Here is a 20,419-nt window from a genome sequence, read left to right on the forward strand (position 1 = left end):
ATCCCACAGAGCCTGGCAGGGAACCAGGCCTTGAACATTCCTAGGAAAGAATCAGAATGCAAAATGGTTTTTTGATGAATTCTCCTCCTCCTGGGCCTTCACAGGTGTAAATTGAGCTCTGTGGTGTGGAGGCTGGTTGTGAAACGTGTGCTTGACTGGCTGCTTCTGGTTAGCAGGAGGATTTGAGTGATCCCTTTATGTCTGCAAAACTGAGATTACAGCTTGATTTGCTCAAATCACAGCTCAGGCAGGAGCAGGACCAGGCTGGGGCTCAGCAGTCCAGGCTTTTACATGTTTGATGGGTTACTTAATCAATTTGGTTTTATTCAGTCTAATGAGGATAAATCTGACAGTTGTTATTACTGTAATGATGCTGTGAAACCAGGGGATGGGTTTATTTTGTTTTGTAATATCAGTGGTGCTGGTGGCCAGCTGAGGGCTGTGCTCTTTGGCAGGGGCCAGGATGAGCTGGGTGCTGATCCTGTTGAGTGCAAAATTGGTGGATTTTGTTTCAGTTGGAACTAGACTGCTGGTTTTGCTGAAATCACCACAGTGCATCTCTTTTGGAATGCCTGGATGGAAGGTGTTGAATTCAACATCTTTGATAACACCCAAGCCCTGAAGGTGCTTTCTTGAAGGGTTTTGGTAGGATGAGATTTGAGAGGATGAAGAGAAATCTAATCAGTAAGGTGTTCATGTTTGACCTGGTGCCCTGTTTCTGCCATGTTTGGCTGTCTCTGTTCATCAGAAGGTGCCATTGCTCTGTGTGAGTATTAAAGGGTTCTCTGAAGTGTTCTTTGCTGGTTCCAAATGCAAGCACATACCTCTATATCCACATGATGTGTGTATTATTTACATCTAAAGTTCCCATAAAACCTATTGACAGTGGTAACATTTTTTGAACTTGGTCACAGTTTTCTCTGTAGAAAGTGAAGAATTTGGGCTGTACAAGTCTAGTTCTTGCTGTCAAATTCATAATATCTTTGTAAATTCGTATTAGAACCTTTGCCCTTGTTACTCCCACCACGAAATTTTCTTCATCACAATATTCTAAGGAGCAGGGCCATCATAAAGGAACAGGAATACCAGTCATGTTCTTGCTTGTTCAAAAGGAATAAATATAAGAAAAGAAGTCCTTCTATAACAGTGCTTTATGGCTTTGTTTTTTCAAAAAGTGGTTGCCATTCATTTTGTGTCTTGTTGGGGTTTTTTTTCATTTTTAATTCTCATTCTGTCATTGTTTTTCTCTTTCTCATTAGTTCTACCACTGGTAAGTAAAAAAAATAAAAATGATTGAAAGTGTGTTGAGCAGAGTTAGCAGCCTGCAGAAGACTCTGTAATGAAAAAACCTTGAAATATTTTTTGCTAAACTTGTTCTCATTTATTTTTACAACTCTTTTGTTCCTCACTTCCCAGCTTTGTGAACTGCTTGTTTCATTGCTGTTTTTCCTCTTCCTTATGTTCTTTGCAGACTTTTCAGGTAGAGGAGTAGCATGAAAATAGGCAAGGAGAGAAGAAGTAGCACTGGATCAAAGTAGGAGACCCCTCAGTGTCATCCCAAATCAGTGAGGGAGTCTTAAAACATCCTGCAGATGCCATAACCTGAATTAGATTTCACTGCACCACCAAACACCTGGCTCTGACATGAAGGAAGGGTGAATTCAGTGAGGATTTCAGTTGTCTGAGCTGGATTTGTGATTCTTTGACTGATTTTGTAGCACGTGATGTCAGGCTGGTCCCTCAGTTCTGAGAGTTGTGCAAGAAAGTTGAGGTTGCTGCAAGAAGTGGCAAGATCTTGTTGGTGGACCTAAAAGAAAGGTCACACCAGAGGTACTTTTCTAGTTGAATCTTTCAGTTTTTAAACTGAAAAGCCCCTTTAGTTCTACTAAATGCAAAGGTAGCAGCTGTGACATGAGCCTGCACTTATTCTGGGAACAGATCAATGCTGCTTTCTCCAGACTCTGAGGAGAAACTGGAAGCTTTTGAATCCAAGTTGTTCCTGGTATTGTGGAACAGTTCTGAGGTGCAGTTAATGGCTCTGATTTGGTACTGCCTCAAATAGCAGAGAAATCTGAGCTGAGCCTTGTTGATGTCTCTGTTTTCAGCAGCTCTTGCTGAGAGCTCCTGTGTGCAGCCAGGGCTTTTCCCAGGACAGTCAATGTTCATCCAGAGGGAACTGGTCCAGTGGAGATGTGATGCTGATTGCTGGAGCTTTGGGGTTCACTCTTCTCTTGGCCTCCATGCTGAGATGGTCTTAGGAAAACTGGGCCCAGGTGGCAAAGCTGGAATAAGAAAGTTGGAGAAAGAAGAGGCTGTGAGGGATATTGATCAAATGGCAGTGATTGAGGGGGGGATAAAAATGAAAGTCAGGATTAAAAGAAGCTGGAAAAACACTTGGATAAAGGTGAGCCTGCAGGGCTGACAAGATAGATGAGGTTATAAAGAAGTGATTGATGGCTGTGAGAGCTTTGGGTGCAGCAGTGCTGATGCAGAGGATGTCAGGAAGTAGCGGAGGAAGACAAAATCCAGCCGTGGAAACAGGGAGAACATCCCAGATTTTTGGGTCCAAAAAGGAGCTGCCACTGCAGGTGGGAGAATGCAAAGCATCTGTCTCTTGCAGCAGATTTCTTGACCAAACTTGATTGGATTTGGCCATTTGCTGTCACCTGGGTTTAGCTGCTGCTTGGAGGTGATGTCTCACTGTCTCTAGAAGCAAATAGTTACCTGCCCTGAGAACAAAAAGTTCTGTTGAAAAAAACCCCTGTTTCATAACTGATTATAACTGAACTGTTCTTGTCATCTCAGTGTGTGATTGTAAAATAGTATAATTTGAACATGGTATTCTCCCTGTGCTGCTCCTAAGGTTATATCAGAGAGAAGTGACAATTCTGGAACATTTCCTGCTCATGCTACTCTGACTGCTCTTAGCATGTTCCAGCCCTGTTGGCCCTTTCAGAAGAGCTGCCCTCATGCAGGGATTTCAAAGAGGCAAAATTATATGCTGAAAACCTGGAGGAATGGGCTGTTCTTTGGAGAAAAAGGCTTCTGCATCATTATCTGTTATTATCCTAAAGCTGTTTTTCTGAGATTGTCAGCACTGGCCTCTCCTCTCTTGAGCACTTTCCAGAAAAACCCAAACACTTTACTGGGTAGACTGGAGACCAGAGTTCTGGGATGGCCAGGGCTCAGTTTGCTCTTTGGAATAAGTCTTATGAAACATCATTAAACTTGATGCTTATCCTTGCCCAGCAACTGAAGATTTAATGATTTCCTTAGTTTTTTACTCCATATTTGCTGTAGAGATTGGTAGGAAATACAGTTGATGGCAAATGCAGGGCTTATAAGCAGACTATATACATTTTCTTTTACATGTAAGTGTAAGAAGTCCAAATTAATTCTTCGTGTAAAGCCAGGCTTCCAACTGGGCTGTAAAAGAGGATTGTTGCATTTATTTTTGGGTACAGCCGAAGCACAGAAATGTTATTTGTTAATTTCTTTACTTAATTAAAATAAATTTGGGAAAACTGAGGACACTGTCAGCTTTGCACTGTAGGTCAAAGATGTTTAAAATTTCAGATCCCTCAGGAACTTGAAAATCAAGGCTATTAATATCATCCCCAGATTTTATAAAAAGGTCAGCTGAAGTTGGTGTAATTAAGAAATTGGTTCCAATTAATTTAATTTAATTTTAGAATCTGCTTCATGGTGCCTTCCAGACCAGCAGGCAGACAGAGCTGCAGCTTTATTTTCTAGAGTGATTAGAGAAAGTCTCTGGTTTTGCTGGGTTCTTTAGGCAGGAATTCCTCAAAGTGCTTGTGTTGAGTTGTCTGATATTCTTTGCAGGCAGTTTGGTTTGTAATCAGCATTTAACATCTGTGTGTCAGTGTTGGGAAAAAGGTGCCTTCTGTTGCTCAGGAGGGGGAAAGCTTCCAGAGTTGTGAGGTGCTGTTAAAATAGAAACTCCATTTCTTCCTTTGCTCCTGCTCTGTGCTGCAAAAAGGCTCATTTTAGCTTTTCAGTACGTGTAAATCAATATTTGATGGATTAGTAAATTAATTTATGAGTTAGAGGTGTTGTTTTCAGCATTTATTAAATGTGTAGAAGGGATATTGTCTGTCTGGAGTTTTTTATCCAAGTGTTTGACAGTAGATTTTTGTTAAAATCTGTTCTCATTTAAGGGGCAAAATCCAAAACCAGAGGCTTGCCTTCTTCCAGTGTGAAAAAAATCTCTGTATTCTACCCACTTTTCATTTGTTTGCTAGTTCTCCATCTGTTCTTTGAGCAGGATGGTCTAGACCCACTTTGTCTCAAGTAAAGAGAAGCTGTTTGGCGTTGTCACGTGGAATATTTCATAGATATATATGAAAATATATATATATATATGTCTCGAAACACAAGAAGTCTGCCTGTCTTTTGTCTTCCTCCATTATGTCTGTAATTACTGTACAATTCTGTTGTGTTTTTCACTGTTTGTGTGAGTCTGGGGTTGTTTTTGCAGCAAATAGCTTGGTTGTCAGCCGAGATAATAAAATCAACAAACCCTCTTTTCTCTGCATCCTTGACTAGCTGGGATTTCAAATGCTTCTGATGGCTGGCTCTGTAATAAAACTGTGTCAGAGCTGAGAGCCTGGCACTTCCCTCAACCTCATCCACATCCCTGGAGCTCTTGTTTCTCTGCCCCTGTCTCTAATGCAGATGTGAATTCACCCTCATTACACCCCCCGTGGTCATGGAGCACAAACTGAAGGCTTTTTGGGGTCAGACCATGTCTGTCAGACATAGACAACAGCAAAGCAGGAATTTGGGAAGAATTGGATTGGATAATTGATGGATTAACCCTGTGTCTCTGGAACTTTCTCTTAGGGTCACCCTGCTCCCTATAAAACTGTCTCAGCCCGAGCAGCCACTCCATCCACCATACTGAGACTTCCAGCCAGTGCCTTCCAGGATGTGTTCCAGAAATACCCTGAAACCCTTGTGAGAGTGGTGCAGGTAGGTGGAGCTGAGGGGGAAGGGGGATCCACTCTCATTTCCAGGTTGCAGGAGGGTATTTAGATGCTCAGCAAGCTCATCCTTTGGTAGCTACGGAGCTGCTCAGCACAGCCTGTCAAGATTTGGCCTTGTTCTGCTGCTCTCCTGGCTGTTGAGCCCTAGATTTAATATTCCACCATCATCACAAACAGAAAAAAAACCATTTATGTATCTATATATCTCCATTAATTGAGTTTTTGCCTGTGGTACCCTCATCAATCAGCCAGACCTGCAGTGTGAGTTTGTTGGTCCTTGGCAAGTGGAAGGTGCTGGGGTGGGCTCTGCAGCTTGGGCTGCACCAGGAGGGCTCCAGAATGGCTGAGAGTCGTGAACAGACTGTCACATGTTCTGAAACAGGACTGCTGGACCTTCAGAAGCTGCTTGGTGTGGGCTGATGCTTTGTAAGAGTCACAAAATTCAGACTGACATGTGAATTTCAACTTTAGAAGCCTTTGTCAGCACCTGAGGAAAGAGCTGTGCTTTGTGTCAGTTCTGTGTTTACCTTCTATTGCTTTGCAGGGACTCAGTTCTCAGGTGAGCACTGAAATCAGGCTTGTACCTCCTGCAGGTGGCAGGTGGTGCAGGGATCAGGATTAAGAATTTCCAGGATTTCCTTGTCCCACAGGTGTGGCAGCCAAAGGGTGACCCCACCAGTCACTCTGGGCTGTCCTGTTGCTTTACTATCACTTCTAAATCTGTTTGTCCTTGCAAACTGTTCTGGTCTCTGGGTGATTTATGAGCAATACATGAACCTCCTCACACTGATGGTTGAAGGAGAACAGATCATTAACACCAAATTAATTTGCTCTGTGAGAGCTGATACAACAGAGAGGATGGCTCAGGAGTGGGAATTAGCTGGCAGGGCAGAGGAAGGTGCCACTGATTCCAGTGTTGGGTTTGAGTGCTTGTGGAGCAGTGGGATAGGCTCTGTATGGGGAAAGCTGGAATAATTTTTTTAATGAGAGGGGAAATTTGGAAGCAAATACTTCTATTTCAAGGCACTTTTATTATTGATGTTTATAGAAAACAAAAAGCATTTGGTGTTTGGGAGTAAGACTTTGGATTCTCGTGCCATCAAATGATTATGAAGTCATTGGTGGATCATTTGAATTTATCTCTGTCTCAATTTATCAGTTGCTAAAAAGGAATTTCAGCTTAGGGTGCAGCCTGTATTTTATCAATACTTTCAGGTACTCTGGTGCATGATTGTATCTAAATGCCAGAACGAGTGTGGGAGAATGCTAAATCCATTGCTCTTGCTTCTTTATTCCCTGTTTGTAGATCATCATGGTGAGGCTGCAGAGGGTGACGTTCCTGGCCCTGCACAACTACCTGGGGCTGACCACGGAGCTCTTCAGCTGTGTGAGTTTGGCAGGCAGGCCCTCAGCTCTCCTGCCAGGACACAGAGAGGTTTTCCTTCTTGCAGAAGGCCATAAAGCAAATGCTACATATTAATTTCATAATGACAGTGCTTGAGGATTGAGGCACTTGTATAACCAGCCCATAAAGCCCAGCCTATGCTGATGCCTGGGGAATTGGTGGGGAGGCTTGAACTTCCCAAGTGCTTCATTCCAGAGTGATCTGTGTGCTTCTGATGTTTGCTAATTATGTCACCTCTGCCTGTGTGCTGCACCCGTGGTGCCAGAGGGTCAGGGAATGCTCAAAGTGTCAGGCTGTGAGTCCCCAGGCCGTGGTGGGATGCACTGAGGGAGCTGCACATCCCAGGACAAGCCACCCTTGGGGATCTGGGATTGATCAGCACAACCTGAGCGGTACTGGGGGTCTGTGCAGGCTGCAGGGTGTGGAACACGTGTGAGGGGGTGGTTCATGTTTGCTTGTCCCCCTGCTGCTCCCAGCAGAGCCAGGCCATCCCACTGATCTCCGTGAGCAGTGTCACCGCCGGAGGCAGCGCCGGCAAAGTGGGCAAGAGACAAGTGAGCAGTGCTTTGGAGGAAGATCGTGGAGAGAAGTTTGAAAAGTCTGGGGAAGCCCTGGAAACGGGTAATGCTTCTGGAAACGTGGAGAAACTGTCCTCTGTGACCTTCTTTAGCTGTTGTAGTATTCATTGAATCCCAAAATGTTTTGGGTTGGGAGGGACCTTAAAGCTCACCCAGTGCCGCCCCACCTCCCACTGTCCCAGGCTGCTCCAAGCCCCAATGTCCAGCCTGGCCTTGGACACTTCCAGGGATCCAGGGGCAGCCACAGCTGCTCTGGGCACCCTGTGCCAGGGCCTCACTGTCCTTAATAGTAAAGAATGTCCTCTCCAAATCCAATCTAACCCTGCTGTCCTTCAGCTTGAGGCCATTCCCCTGTGTCCTTTCACTACATTTGATCTACTTTTGGTATCACTGCTGTAGATCAGAGGATTTCTATTTTATCAGAGTGGTTAAGGATTGTCTTAGATCAGCTTCAGGTTTGAAGCCTTTGGATAGTCCTTAGCTTCAATGGGGAAATGTTACTGTGTTCTTAATGATAGTGAGGGATGAAGGAAAGAGGAAAAATAAGTGACTCCTAATTTTGAATGCAGAGGGGGAGTTGGGAAAATTCAGCTCTCTAGACACCAGCAGAAGAATTGCTGGATATGTGTCTTTTCAGGCTAAAGACTTAGTACTGAAGGTAAGGCCAGGAAAATAGATGGAGTTGAATTTTGCCCCTGCAGATGGAAAAAAATTAATTTAATCAAAACCAGGAAAAAGGTTTAAACAATATTTAATGTCAGTGTTTCAAAATCTTTAGATCAGCCTTTAATAAGTAGGTAGTTAAAGGGTCTTGTTGTTAGTGAAACTTATTTTATTAGGGGCTACCTTGTGTTTATATAATTTGTTTCTAAATTTCAGATATGCTGAGGATTTCTGGTGCAGAAAACTCTGAGCATGTTTTCAGAAGGAGCCTTTCATCACCTCCCTATGCAGGGTCTACAGAGGCTTCTAGTAAGTAGTGCTTGGCAAAATTGTGGGAAATATATAATTTATCCAATCGTGGGGGGAAACCACATGATCTCTGGAGTGCTGGGTTAGACAATTTTCCTATTTATGGTGGATAATCATCTTGCAGTCCTGTTCATGGTAGATAATCATCTTGCAGTGGTGCCTCTTCCTAACTCATTTGTCAAAAAATTATTTCATAAAAAATGGACTATTATCCAAGAGAGCATTCCCTTGCTGGCATTATCAGCAATGGGGAACATCATTTGGCTACCAAGACCTGCAAATGAAGAGCTTTATTAATTGATATTACTGAAACCAACTGAATTATGATGATAGGCCATCATCCTTCACATAAAAGATGACACACGTTTCTTGCTTGGCTGATTGTCCCAAAAAGCACATTACATGGCTTTGCTGCTTTTAGAGGAATGGTCTTTAGAGTGGATAATAAAGGTGATTGATCATGGGGTGCTCTGAGGAGACATTTATGAGGCTGAGCTGGTCTGATGCTGCAGTATCATTTTGGGGAGTTTTAGTTACTCCACTGTAGACATTTTCCTCTGGGCCTGGTGTTGAGGACAGCTTTGTGTTCCAAGGTGGAGCAACTGGAGTTCTTATGGGAATCACAGAACACAGGCATCTGTTGCTGTTAGATGAGTACTAAATTAACCACTGTGAGGAAATTCTAAGGTCATGCACAGGTACTTTTAATAGAGAAATCTTTAATCAGTGGAATAAAGGTGCCCTGGGTACTTTAGAAAATGCTTTTATTGCTCACCTTGGCTATTAAATGACTTGGGAGAAAGGAACATACTATGAGGGGTTGAAGAACTTGGAGACAAGGAGAAAGGAGGGAGCCAGGCTGAGGGAGCCCTCAGCACTGAGAGTTTTCCCCAAAGTAAGGGTTGTGTTTTTTGTTGCTGCCACGTGAAGTTGTTGGTATGCACACAGGAGAGCAGTGGGTAGCTCCTTCAATTTTAACACTGGAGGGCTGATTTGTTTCCTCTTCTGGTCCTGCTGGGCAAGTATAAAGGGTCCCACTTCGATTTTTTTTTTTTTTTCATGGTTTCCATGTTACTATCCAGAGGCATGGATGTGATGGAGAAGTAGGATTTTGGCTGGGATTATCTTTCTAAGCCAGGGAGACAAATTAGGAGAAAATATTGACTGACCCACACAAGACTTGGCTTGATTTTCATGTGGGTGAGGTTGTTTTACACTGGGATTTATAAAATGTACCAGCAGACTTAATTCAGTGGTAAATAAAATAATCCTTGCCCTGAACACAGCCCCTTCCCCCAGGTAAATGAGGCAGTTCAGTGAGCTGGGCCTGTGCAGCCCTGTGACATTCTAAGGGACAGTCCCTGTGTGTCCTTAGGAGCTGTTATGTAGAAGGATCCCTGCAGACTTCTCGGTGGATATGTCCATTTGTCCTTCCTTTCTCCTTTTATGTGTCATAAAAGTTATGTCAAGGTACACAGAGCTTAGCAGAGAGAGAAAATTAATTTTTACTGACGGAAGGAGTGTATCTAATTGGGTAATTATGATTTGCCTCAGTTAACAGAGCTGATTTCTTCTCACTGCTTAGCTTGCACAGAAAGTGTTTTGATATCTGTAATGAAAAGATCAAGATCTTGCTTCAGATTCTATTCCACTGCTTACTGTGTGTTCAGACTCCATGGAATATTGATTATGTTTATTATTAATTCAGAGAGGAGAAAACTGTCCTCGAGTCCTACAAGTGCTGTTATCTCAACATCTCCTTGATTTGCTTGTTGTTAGAATTAATAAACACTGCTAAAAACTGCTTTGGGAGAAAACACTTTTGCCTCAGTTGCTCCTGGGGCTGGGTGTAATTTGTTCTTCTGGTTTTTTTGTGTAGTTATCTAACTTGAAACATAGCAGTTGTGTAAGATAGGGAATAGGATCCTGCCAGCTCAGGCTACTCTGCTTTAGAAGTGTGCTAACTTTGTGTGGAGAAAGATGGAATTAATTCCTGTGAAGCATCTGGGCTGGGGGACAGAGGAATTAGAAAGCAGAAATAAAACAGTGGGGCCTTTTGGATATAACAACTTCGCCCCTTCGTTGTCCCTGGAAGTAAATCTTCCTAACTCTATTTTTAAGGTTAAATAGCAGTTGTCTTTTACTGTTTTGGTGTTTCTTTTCCCCAAGAGTTAGAGAAGCTGCTTTTCCCCCAAAGCCCTGACGTGCAGCGCACGTGGGACCGGCAGAGCTTGGCAGGGAAGAGCTGGGAATGCTGCCAGGGACTGTGGCAGTTGCCATTGTTTGTGCAGTGCCTTCCATCCCAGCAGTGTGTGGGACACCGTGTGTTCATCACACAGGATCCATCCCTCTCCTTCCCCACCGCCTCCTGTGCTCTTGACTCAGCGGCTCCGCGTGCAGCTCGTCCTGCCGGCTCCTTCCTCGCTCCCGTTTGAGCAGCAAGACGGTTTAATCAATCACTGTGTGGGCACCACGGCTGAGGGGAAGGCTTCTGCTTTGAATAGCAGTTGAGTAGACAGAAGCTTTCATTCTTAGAATGCCTCCTCGTTCTCTTCTCCCCGGGTTTTTGAGGTGCAGGGCTGGGGAGGAGATGCTTTCCCTGCCTGCAGGGCCAAAATCAGAGGGTTTGGGTTGCACCTGAGAAATGCGTGTTCAGACTGAGAGTGCACTTGGTGACCCTGGGGTTTGGGGGCAGGGAGATGGACAGGGAGTCAGATCAGCCCATATGGAGCTGCTCTTTCTCCAGCAAACCTTCAAATAGTGATTGTACTCTGTACAAGAGTGGCTGTGGGAATTCTGGGATGTGTTGTAGACCTGACTTCAGACAGGAAGATTTAAGGTTCCAGGTCAAAAGGAACTGGGAAATCAACAGGAATATGAAGATGCCACTTGCTGAAGTTGCTGCACTCAGTGTGTTACCTGCTGTTTCTGAGAAACTGCACTACAGGAGGTGCTCAAACCAAGATTTGTGCATTGCTTGCAGACAATTCCAGCGGTGCCAAGTCTGACATGGACATGGCCTACGAGAGGGCCAGGGTGCACCTCGTCCCCGAGGACGCCGCCGGCAGCCCCACCGTGGCCAAGGTGGGTCTGCTCATCCCCTGAGAGTCCAGCCTGCTTCCTGCCCTCTGCTTCCTTTCCATTCTGCTCAGAGGCATTTAAATTTCTTCCTTCCTTCGAAACGCTGCCCTTGCAGCTCTGTCCGAGTTGGGGTATTTGGATTTGCAGTATCCTCAAATGGTTTGGGTTGGAAGGGAGCTTTGAAGCCCAACTGGTCCAAGCCCCTGCCATGGCCATGAGCAGGGACACCTTCCTCTAGACCATCCAACCTGGCCTTGAATGTTTTTTTGTATTATTGTTTTTTAACTTAGTTGTTTTAGTAGATTTTAGTGGCTGTCAAGTTGTTTTACTGCACATCTTGAAATTCTGTGGAGGTTCCCTTGGTGAGCAATGGGAAACCACTGCTGCAGCTTTTTGTGTATTTTCTTCCCCTAACTCATGAAATGGATTATTTGGATTTGTCAGACCATGCTTTATTTGTGAGAGGTACTTTACAGCAAGGAATTAGAAACTTGTATCAGTTGTAGGCTTCCAGTCATTATTTATAAATCTGTTTTTATTTTTGTGGCCTGCTTTTTACAAATACTGACCTGGCAGTTGAGCCCAAAAACACTCTTGAATTATAAAACTGTAACCCAAAATCTGGAATGAAACTGTTGCTCACTGCAACCTTGACAGACATTTTATCTCTTCCTCCATCTTTGCGTACAGGGTTGATGAAGTTTTAGTTCCATCAAGCTGGCAGAAGCCCAGTTTATGGAAAGTCTCTTATTCTTCCCTTTCACAAGCTGTGATGAGTAACTTTGTTTGATTTGAGTGTCAGGCTGTGCAGAAAAGTACAGGGATAGTGAAGTTAGCAAGCTGTTGCTTTTTTGGAAACCTCGATTTCTTTTTTGCAGACCACCAGTTGTGGTGGGTAGAGAATGCAAATGGTAAAGGCAAATTTTGGCCAGGTAGGTGCCAATTTTGATGTTTAAAAACTGATCCTTGATGTGTTTGTTCTCTTTGCAGTCGATATTGAAGAAGACAGTGACAGTGACAGAAACTCCTTCAGCAGTTTTCCATTACAGTGCTGTGCAGGATTCCTGTAACAGCAAACACATTGATGCCATCGTGGAAGCAGCAAAGAAAGACCTCTCAACCTTGATGAAACTTGATGTGAGTTATTGCAAAGGGAACTGGCTTCGGTTCTGCTTTTCATCTCATTCTGCCAGGAACTGAAAAGTGGATTTGTCTCCTCAGTGCACTGGAGATGGGCTGGATGTTTTATTCAGTAGGCTGTTGGAGTCATTAGAAGGGCTGCAATAAATCTGAATTATTCTGTCATTTCCACAAACCACGCCGGGATGCAGCGCACGAATCTTCCCCGTCTGTGTGCGGAGTTAGCCCTGGGCGTGTGCAATTCCTGCCACCTCACTCTCTGCCCCTGCTGAGTGGGGGAAGCTACCTAAAGGCTCAGGTGATTGCTGAATCCATTAATCCTGGTGGCACTGCATCCCAGGGCGTTGTTTGGGTTTGGAATTGTGTCCCTGGACTTGCCCAGTGGTGCTGGGAGCAGCTCCCAGCTGGGTCCTGTGCCCGTGGCAGGGGCTGTGCCTGATCCTTCCTGAGCTCAACCCCTGCTGAGCCCCTTGGTGTTGTGAGAAAGATTGAAAATTTATGCTTTCATCATTGCCGTCATTCCAGCTGCATTTCATTACAGAGGTGTGTCTGCTCATGTGGATAATCAGACAGTTTGGGAAAGCTCTGCATCTGTCTCAGCCAGCCAGAGACATCCTTGGTTTGTTCCAGCCTGTACTGCAATAATTCCAGTCTGCTGGTGCTGCCAGAGGCTGGGCACAGCTGCTGCACCTCCTCCCCTGCCTTCAGAGCTGTCACCAGACAACACTTGCTAAAACTTGAAAGATTTTACTTTTGGATTTTAGCATTTCCTCCTGACTTCCAAAATTATTCCCCTTGCAGCTTCAAAATCCCTGTCAGGGTCTTTCAGCTCCCAGTTGTGAGGCTTGAGGTGCCTGTTCCACGTCAGCACTGATCAGAGGTCTCTTAGTCTGCAGGAGCCTTACCTGTCTCATTATGTTAATTTTCAGGTTTTTTCAGGCATTTATATCCTCATGAAAGGCTACAGACTATCTTAGAAGAAATTCTTGTTGCAGAAGGAGTAAAGTAGGACTAGGTACCTTCATCTGTTCTGTTCTTGATCCAACTTTCAGATCATAAGCAAAGATTCCAAGGTTGCTGAAGCTCCTGATTTACCTCACTTTTAGTCTAGAATAAGTTTCTCAGTAATTAACAAGTAGCAGTTTAGAGATAATTGCAACAGTATCCTTGAAAGGAAGTGCCTGAGGCACTGTTTGTAAGGTGAAGATCAAAATAATGGTGAAGTAAGGTAGGATTTTCAAGCACCTTAGTTTTTCACAAGCAAATCAGAATCTGGTGGGATGTAGCCAAATGCCAGAAATGTCATTGAAAGCTCAATTTTTTTTTTTCCATGTAGGAATAGCAAAAGTTGATTATTCTACAGACAATGCAAGAAGAATCTTACTGTGTACAAAATATTTGTGTTCAATGCTGCTTACATGAAAGAAAATTAATTCTTGTAAGCTCTTCTCTTGAAAAAAATGAGATCTTTCTTAGCTGGATGGAAGCATTTTAAGTTGTCATTTTTCAGAGCAGCCAATCAGAGTGAATAAAATCAAGATGTTTTAATGACAGGTGGTAGGTTTGGGGTTTGTTGGTTGGTTGGTTGTTGGTTTTTTTTCTCCTGTGGCCGAGAGAAAGGTGTAAATGTCTGTAGGAGAGAGTCATTATTTCAAATAGCCTTTAGGTATCTGACTTCAGAATTCAATTTTCTTTTTTTAAATTTTGTTTTAAGTAACGTGAATTCCTTGGATCTGTGTCATGAATGGTTTTCAAGCTCATACCATTTTTGTGTGTTTTCAGCTTTATCTGCAGTTATGATGGGAGGGTTAAGCAGTGTTGCAGGGCATCTCTTCTGTGAGTTATAAGGGAATTTCCTTTGACAAAAGAATTATTTGTCCCAGTTAATTATTGCTTTATTTAAATTGTTTATACTTGGTTTGTGTTTTCACTTCTGTACTGTAAACCCCTGCTAATTTGTTACCCAGAAATAACCTCTGTTGCTTCTTACATTTGTTATTGTAACCAAATTTGTTGGGTTTCGTGCTGCAATCATTTATTAGTCATGGACAGAAAGAAACTTGCTGGGAAATGGAGTTTCTTGGGGTAATGACTTTTTTCTAAAAGCTCGTGGCTGGCAGGGATCAGTGCAGGTTTTTAGCCTAAACCCTATAACTGTGCAATGCTGAATTTGGGTTTGCTGGTCTCACCCATTTGAGACAGAATGGATTTTATTTGTCAGCTCTCTTCTTGCTTGATGGGGCAGTAATAGCACAGCAAAGGAGGATACCAAGGTCTGCTTGGAGGTCACTCAGTCCCTTCTCACGCCTGAGGCAGAATCAGATATTGCTAAGTCATTTCTGGCAGGTTTTTGGCTAAGCTGTTCTTAAAGATCTCCAGTGATGAGGCTTTCACAGCTCTGAGTACAATCTATCCCAATACTTAAGTAGTCTTAGACACAAAGAAAATCTTTGCAGCAATTTTTCTTGGAGCTAACGCAGCCTGGAAATGCTCTTGATAAGTAGAGCTCGTGGGGGAGCTTGTATTCCCCTACTGAGAGGTGCTTTCAGAGTTACAACTTTGGCTTTAAGAATAGATAATGCTATACAACCATAAATGTCTAAATATAGAAAGAACATTATAAAAATTAGTTGAGTTGCTATTGCTGAGCTGAAATATTTTGACAGGTGCTTGTCAGGTTCTCTGCATTGGATATGTTCCCATGAAACAGATTGGCTTTAATAAAACTATTTTTGATGAAAATATGTTCTTTTTATCAGCAGTAGGTGTAAAGAATAATTGTGATTATTTCACTTGCACTATTTTTTTTCAACCCAAAATGGAAAAATTCCAGCCTGGCAGAACAATTACGCTGGTGGAGTGTTTACATCTCTGCTGTGCTGGTTTCCTGCTGGAATGGAGTTAATGACTGGGGTCACACTCTGCTCTGCTCTTGTGCTGAATTGGTTCTTCCTGTGAGTGCAGCTTTCAGTGCTTCTGCCTCTGGGGCAGAGCCTGGGCACAGCCAAGTACCCAGGGAAGGTGTGAGAGCTGGGACTGTGCTGCCTCTCTTCAGCCCAACAGATGAACTCATAACTGAGCTTTGTTTTCTGCCCCAGCCCATTGAGGGGTGGTGATAAAATGTTGAACTTCTGAAGATTTATAAGGAGAGGAGAGGAGCTGTGTGCATGGAGTGACAGGACAAGGGAGAATGGCCTTAAGCTGAAGGAGGGCAGGCTTACATTAGATATTAGGAAGAAATTCTTTATTTGAAGCATGGTGAGGCCCTGGCACAGGGTGCCCAGAGCAGCTGGGGCTGCCCCTGGATCCCTGGCAGTGCCCAAGGCCAGGCTGGACATTGGGGCTTGGAGCAGCCTGGGACAGTGGGAGGTGTCCCTGCCTGGAGTGGATGAGCTTTATGGTCCATTTGAAACCAAACCAGTCTGTGACTCTGTGGTTTGCTGGTTTGGGTGAAAGTTATACCAAAGCAAAGGTGGCCCGAAGCCTTAGGGTTTGATCCTGATTGCTCATGGGACCCCAAATTGTGGGGGCAGTTCTTTGGGATGGAAAGAAAAGTCTGTCCATGCCTGTTTGGTTGTCTGTTATGCCCTCAGGGTTATGGTGGTGAAAGCCATGTATGGATTAAAGGAATTTTTAGGCTCAGCCAGCTCAGCTCCTTGACGTTGCAGGGGATTGGGGTCCAAACTGAGGGTGGCTTTTGGGAAGACCCTTTCCTGCTATGTGCTTTTCAGTTTAGGGGGAAAATTCCCACTTTCCTCTGCCTGAGCACAGGAGTTCATGAGCTTGGGGAAGCTTTTGTTGTACAGTGTGTATAAAAATGCTCTGCAGGTACAGCACAGCTGAGCTCTGTGCCCAGGGCTGGGCTGGGACAAAACCAGTGCTGGATCATCTTGTTCAGTTACTCCATGATGTAGAGAGTCTCCTCTGGTTTCACCTTCCTTTCAGAATAACTTCATGTTTCATGATTTTCATATCAGCTGGTACAGGTCTCTTATCATAATAGACCCTTTAAAGAGTCTGGGTGAAAATTGGCAAATAAAAAGTCTTTAAGAATCCAAGTGTGATCAGTTAAAATGGATCAAACCTTTCTTTCTCTTCTGGCAGAAATGTCTGTTGGGCAGAGAAATATAAAAATAGATGCCATATTTTAGAGATTCAAGTAACATAGTCTTAAGTGTTATTCTTACTTGCTTTGTTTGGGTGTTTCCTCACATTCTGGACCTTTAGCTGTGCACAGAGCAGTAAATTGTACCTCACATTCCTTTCTCCTCCAGAATCCTGCGTTGCTGAATGGCAAAGTGACGCTGCATCAGGTCACTGCTGGCACTGTGCTGTCCAGGCAGGGAGATCAGGTGAGTCTGGCTCAGTCTGTGCCCCCCTCCAGGAGGGTTTGTACACATTGATGGGAAATCAAACATTCCCACCTGTCCCTTCCCAAGGCATCTCTTCTGGAGGGGAAACACCCCCAGCTCTGGGCCTTCCTGCACACAGGGCTGGTGCTGCAGCCAGACCCAGAGTGGGAATCTGGTGCCTGTGTGTCATCAGCTCTGATGAAGCTCATGGGGAGTGTCCCACCTGCATCCTTCCTCACGAGCTGTGGGGACTGGGAAGTCTCTTCTCACACCCTGCACTTTGGGTTTTTGTGATGTCACTCAGTTGCAGTAAAGCCCTCGCACAAAACCAATCCAGCATTATTTGTTTATAGCAAAGTGTGTTTAGGATATAACAAGCTTCATTTATAATAATCCTGTGTAAGTAGAGGAGCTTAAGCAAAGCAAGTGATGGGCAGGTCCAGTGCCAGTGCTGGGTTCTGCTCTGCTGACCTGCCATGCCCCTCATCCTGCTGCTGTGATTCCCCATGATCTCCTCCACTCCCAATTCTGTTATTCCTTGATACCTCAAAGATGCAGCCTTCATTTTTCATAACCACCCAAAGGAAACACATCTTTCAATATTGTGCCTGCTTAGTTTTAAATATTCATAACCTGCTTTTAATAATTCACTGTTGTGTCTTATTTTACCTCCTAATTGTTCAAAACCTATAGGGAGCTCTCTGGGAAGCAGATCGGTCATGATAGCGCTGTCACTGGGATAATTGCTTTTAAAGTCTTGGGGGATTTTTATTGAGCGCTTTTTTTTTTTTTTTTTTTTTTTTTTTTTTTCTCCCATTGCTCCAGGATGTCAATGTTTGCTTTGTGGTCTCGGGGATGCTTCACGTGTACCAGAGGAAGATTGACTCTGAGGAGGACACCTGCCTCTTCATCACCCACCCCGGGGAGCTCGTGGGGCAGCTCGCTGTCCTCACTGGGGAGCCGCTGATCTTCACCATCAAGGCCAACAGAGACTGCAGCTTCCTCTCCATCTCCAAGTCCCATTTCTATGAGTGAGTTCTGCCACAAAAACCCGAAATCAATGTATATTTTCTAAGTATTTTTTAGAATTTTTAAATTATTCTTTTGAGCAAAGGACCAGGGCAGTGACTGTCCCACTGTTGGGTGCTGGTGGGACCACTTGTCAAATCCTGGGTTTATTCTCACTGCCAGAAAGACATTGAGGGGCTGGAGCATGTCCAGGGAAGGAGCTGGGGAAGGGTCTGGAGCCCCAGGAGCGGCTGAGGGAGCTGGGAAAGGGGCTCAGCCTGGAGCAAAGGAGGCTCAGGGGGGACCTTGTGGCTCTGCACAAGTCCCTGACAGGAGGGGGCAGCCAGGGGGGGCGGGCTCTGTCTCCAGGGAACAGGGACAGGAGGAGAGGGAACAGCCAGGGGAGGTTCAGGTTGGATTTTAGGGAAAATTTCTTCCCTGAAGGGGTGGTCAGACATCTGAACAGGCTGCTCAGGCAGTGGTGGTGTCACCGTCCCTGGAGGCATTCAGAAAACATGTGAACACCTAAGATATGCCTGAGATGTGGCACTTCAGGATATGGTTTAGTGGCCCTGGCGTATTCAGTTAAAGCTTGGACTTGATGATCTTGGAGGTCTTTTCCAGCTGTAATGATTCCATGATTTTAAATCCAAGTGTTGGATGTCTGTGCTGCTGCAGGTGCATCCCACAGCAAGCCCCTCACTTTCTGGGGTGGGTTTAGGTGCCTGGATGAGCTGTGGCCCATTTATCAGGTGATTTAACTCCAGCAAGAAGCAGTTCAGGGAACGTGGGAATATTAAATGGTGACATCTTTGTTCAAGGCCTATAGAGCACTTAACCCAGTGTGGTGGGAATTATGGCCCAAGAATCATATACTTCATAATCCAGACAAGAAAGTCTGCCCAGAGCCTGCACTTTATGGGTTAATTGCTGCTTTGCCAGGCCCTTTTCTTGGATTCATTATTCCTTTTTGCTGGAAAAGCTCCCCAGTTCTGTTCCCAGGGTGCTGAGTGTGTTGTGAGTGATCAGTCTGGCTGTAACTGTGGGTTTTTAATGCTCATTAATAGAACAGGTTAAAGAATAATTCCCCTGTGGTTCTTTTCTGGACCTTGGATGAATGCTTAAAGGGGAATACAGGTAATTAAAAATCCAATGTGATGACTGTGGTTAGCCTTGTTGCCAATAATAATGATTAATGCCCTTGATTTATTCTGTGATCTTGTAATTTAGAGTTACAATTAGTTCACTCACATAATTTGTGTCTAATGCACAATTTCCTTTCATAAACTCTTCTTCCAGCTTCTGGAATGTGCCAGGAGTTACATGGAGGATGCTGGGCGGTTGTTGTGTTTTCTGGGCCGCTGTGATGATGTCCATCTCTGCACACTTCCTGCTTTCTAAATAACTGCAGCTGTTTGTATTCCCAATCAGCTCTACCCCAGAATCCTTTCTGTGGGGCTTTGGTTTTCCCACCTGGGGCAGGAGGCTGTGGAACTGAACGTGCTGTGCTCAGCAGGTGCTTGTTGATGAGCTGTGTTTTTCCCAGGTTTGTTAGGTGGTTGTCAGCTCTTTGGCCTGATTTCCCAGAGATGCTTCCCACTTGTGCCATTCCATGTGGTACCCAGCTAGTTCTTCTAAATGGCTGCTTTTTCTCTCTGTCTTTTCCTGCTGTTGTTTTCCTACTTGTTTCTGACTTCAAATTTCATTATGTTGTCTCAGCCAGCCAGGCAGATTTTACCTTTTCCTCCTTTTTTTTTTTTTTTTTCCCTTGTTTTTTTGATACTCGGGGCTGGATTCTCTCTCATTTACTGAAGCTCATTTTCCTGAGATTTCTCTTCTCTCTCAAGAACTGAATTACCTCTTGTTTATTCCAGCTTACCTTTCTGCTTCCATTAATCCCTTGCCAGTCAGGGATCAGGACCTATCAATGTATCACCTCATCATCATTTTTGGGTCCTTTCCAAATCTCTTTTTTTCTCCTTTCAAGTCTCTTACCTGTTCTCTCCATTTTACAAGCTCTGTCATATTCCAGCATTTCATCTTCACAATTTGTCCTAAACTACAGGCTTTATGGCACTTCTGACTCCTGTGCCCATATTTAAAAGTGACATTGGAGAAAGGCTTTGAAAAGCATCACATTTCTTCTAGTTGGTTCATTTTTGCTTTGAACTCTGTGAGAAAAAAAACTTGTTAATAAAATAAGATGCAGTTCTATTTTCCATTTTTATGGAAATTCTATGCTCATAGTCCCACAATGCTCGGCTTTCTCCTTTGCCTGGAATCTCAGAGGAATAGTTTTTGTCTTAATTTGTGTATTTTTCTGTTAGCTTACAGACTGGTGAAATTTGACAAGAACTCCTATTCTCTGTAATTTCGTTCTTGCTTTCTTGTCACATGTGTTTCCTCTTTTCCTCTGTGCTGCCCTGGAACACTGGCTGTGGTTTTTCTCAGTAATTAATGAGAGGGTGAAGCAGAAAGCACATGGTCAATGGTTGCCATGAGGCAAAGAGCCCGACGTGGAGAATTGAGTGTTGGATGTTGGATTAAATCCTTCCCACTGAAACTTCAGGGCAGGAGCCTTTTGTGTGGTGCTTCCATGAGTAAATGACTGTCTGTAGATGCAGTGTGCAAATCCAGGGGTGGCACCAGCTGAAGGTGAGGTGAATCCAGGGGTAATTCCATGGGATGTGCCTGCAGTGCTTTGGGAGCTGCCACTCTCGGCATGCAGCTCCTGGTAAACGGCAATCAAGTTGTCACCAGGATCTCCTGGGGGAATAAATTCAGGATCTGTGCTACCAGTGGCTCTCTCACATCTTCTGCTTCAGTAAATTTCACAGTTTGGAGGCTTAATCATGTGCACTTGCCAGAGAAGCAGGA

At 44.2% G+C, this 20,419-nt stretch overlaps 1 protein-coding gene across 2 annotated transcripts in view; it reads left to right on the forward strand.

The window, feature by feature from the left end:
* PNPLA7 (patatin like phospholipase domain containing 7) overlaps positions 1-20,419 on the forward strand; it is a 118,679-nt gene that overhangs the window by 10,358 nt on the left and 87,902 nt on the right. Inside the window, exons 9-16 of one of the 2 annotated variants that reach the window (XM_017740325.1) lie at positions 4,864-4,992; positions 6,313-6,393; positions 6,888-7,032; positions 7,869-7,961; positions 10,945-11,045; positions 12,033-12,179; positions 16,457-16,534; positions 17,360-17,565. In XM_017740325.1, the coding sequence (XP_017595814.1) occupies positions 4,864-4,992; positions 6,313-6,393; positions 6,888-7,032; positions 7,869-7,961; positions 10,945-11,045; positions 12,033-12,179; positions 16,457-16,534; positions 17,360-17,565 (980 nt within the window). The remainder of the gene's footprint in view (positions 1-4,863; positions 4,993-6,312; positions 6,394-6,887; positions 7,033-7,868; positions 7,962-10,944; positions 11,046-12,032; positions 12,180-16,456; positions 16,535-17,359; positions 17,566-20,419) is intronic. The other variant, XM_017740326.1, reaches the window with a different exon arrangement.

The sequence above is a fragment of the Corvus brachyrhynchos genome, unplaced genomic scaffold, assembly GCF_000691975.1.
Source record: "Corvus brachyrhynchos isolate BGI_N302 unplaced genomic scaffold, ASM69197v1 scaffold305, whole genome shotgun sequence".
NCBI classification, from domain to species: domain Eukaryota; kingdom Metazoa; phylum Chordata; class Aves; order Passeriformes; family Corvidae; genus Corvus; species Corvus brachyrhynchos.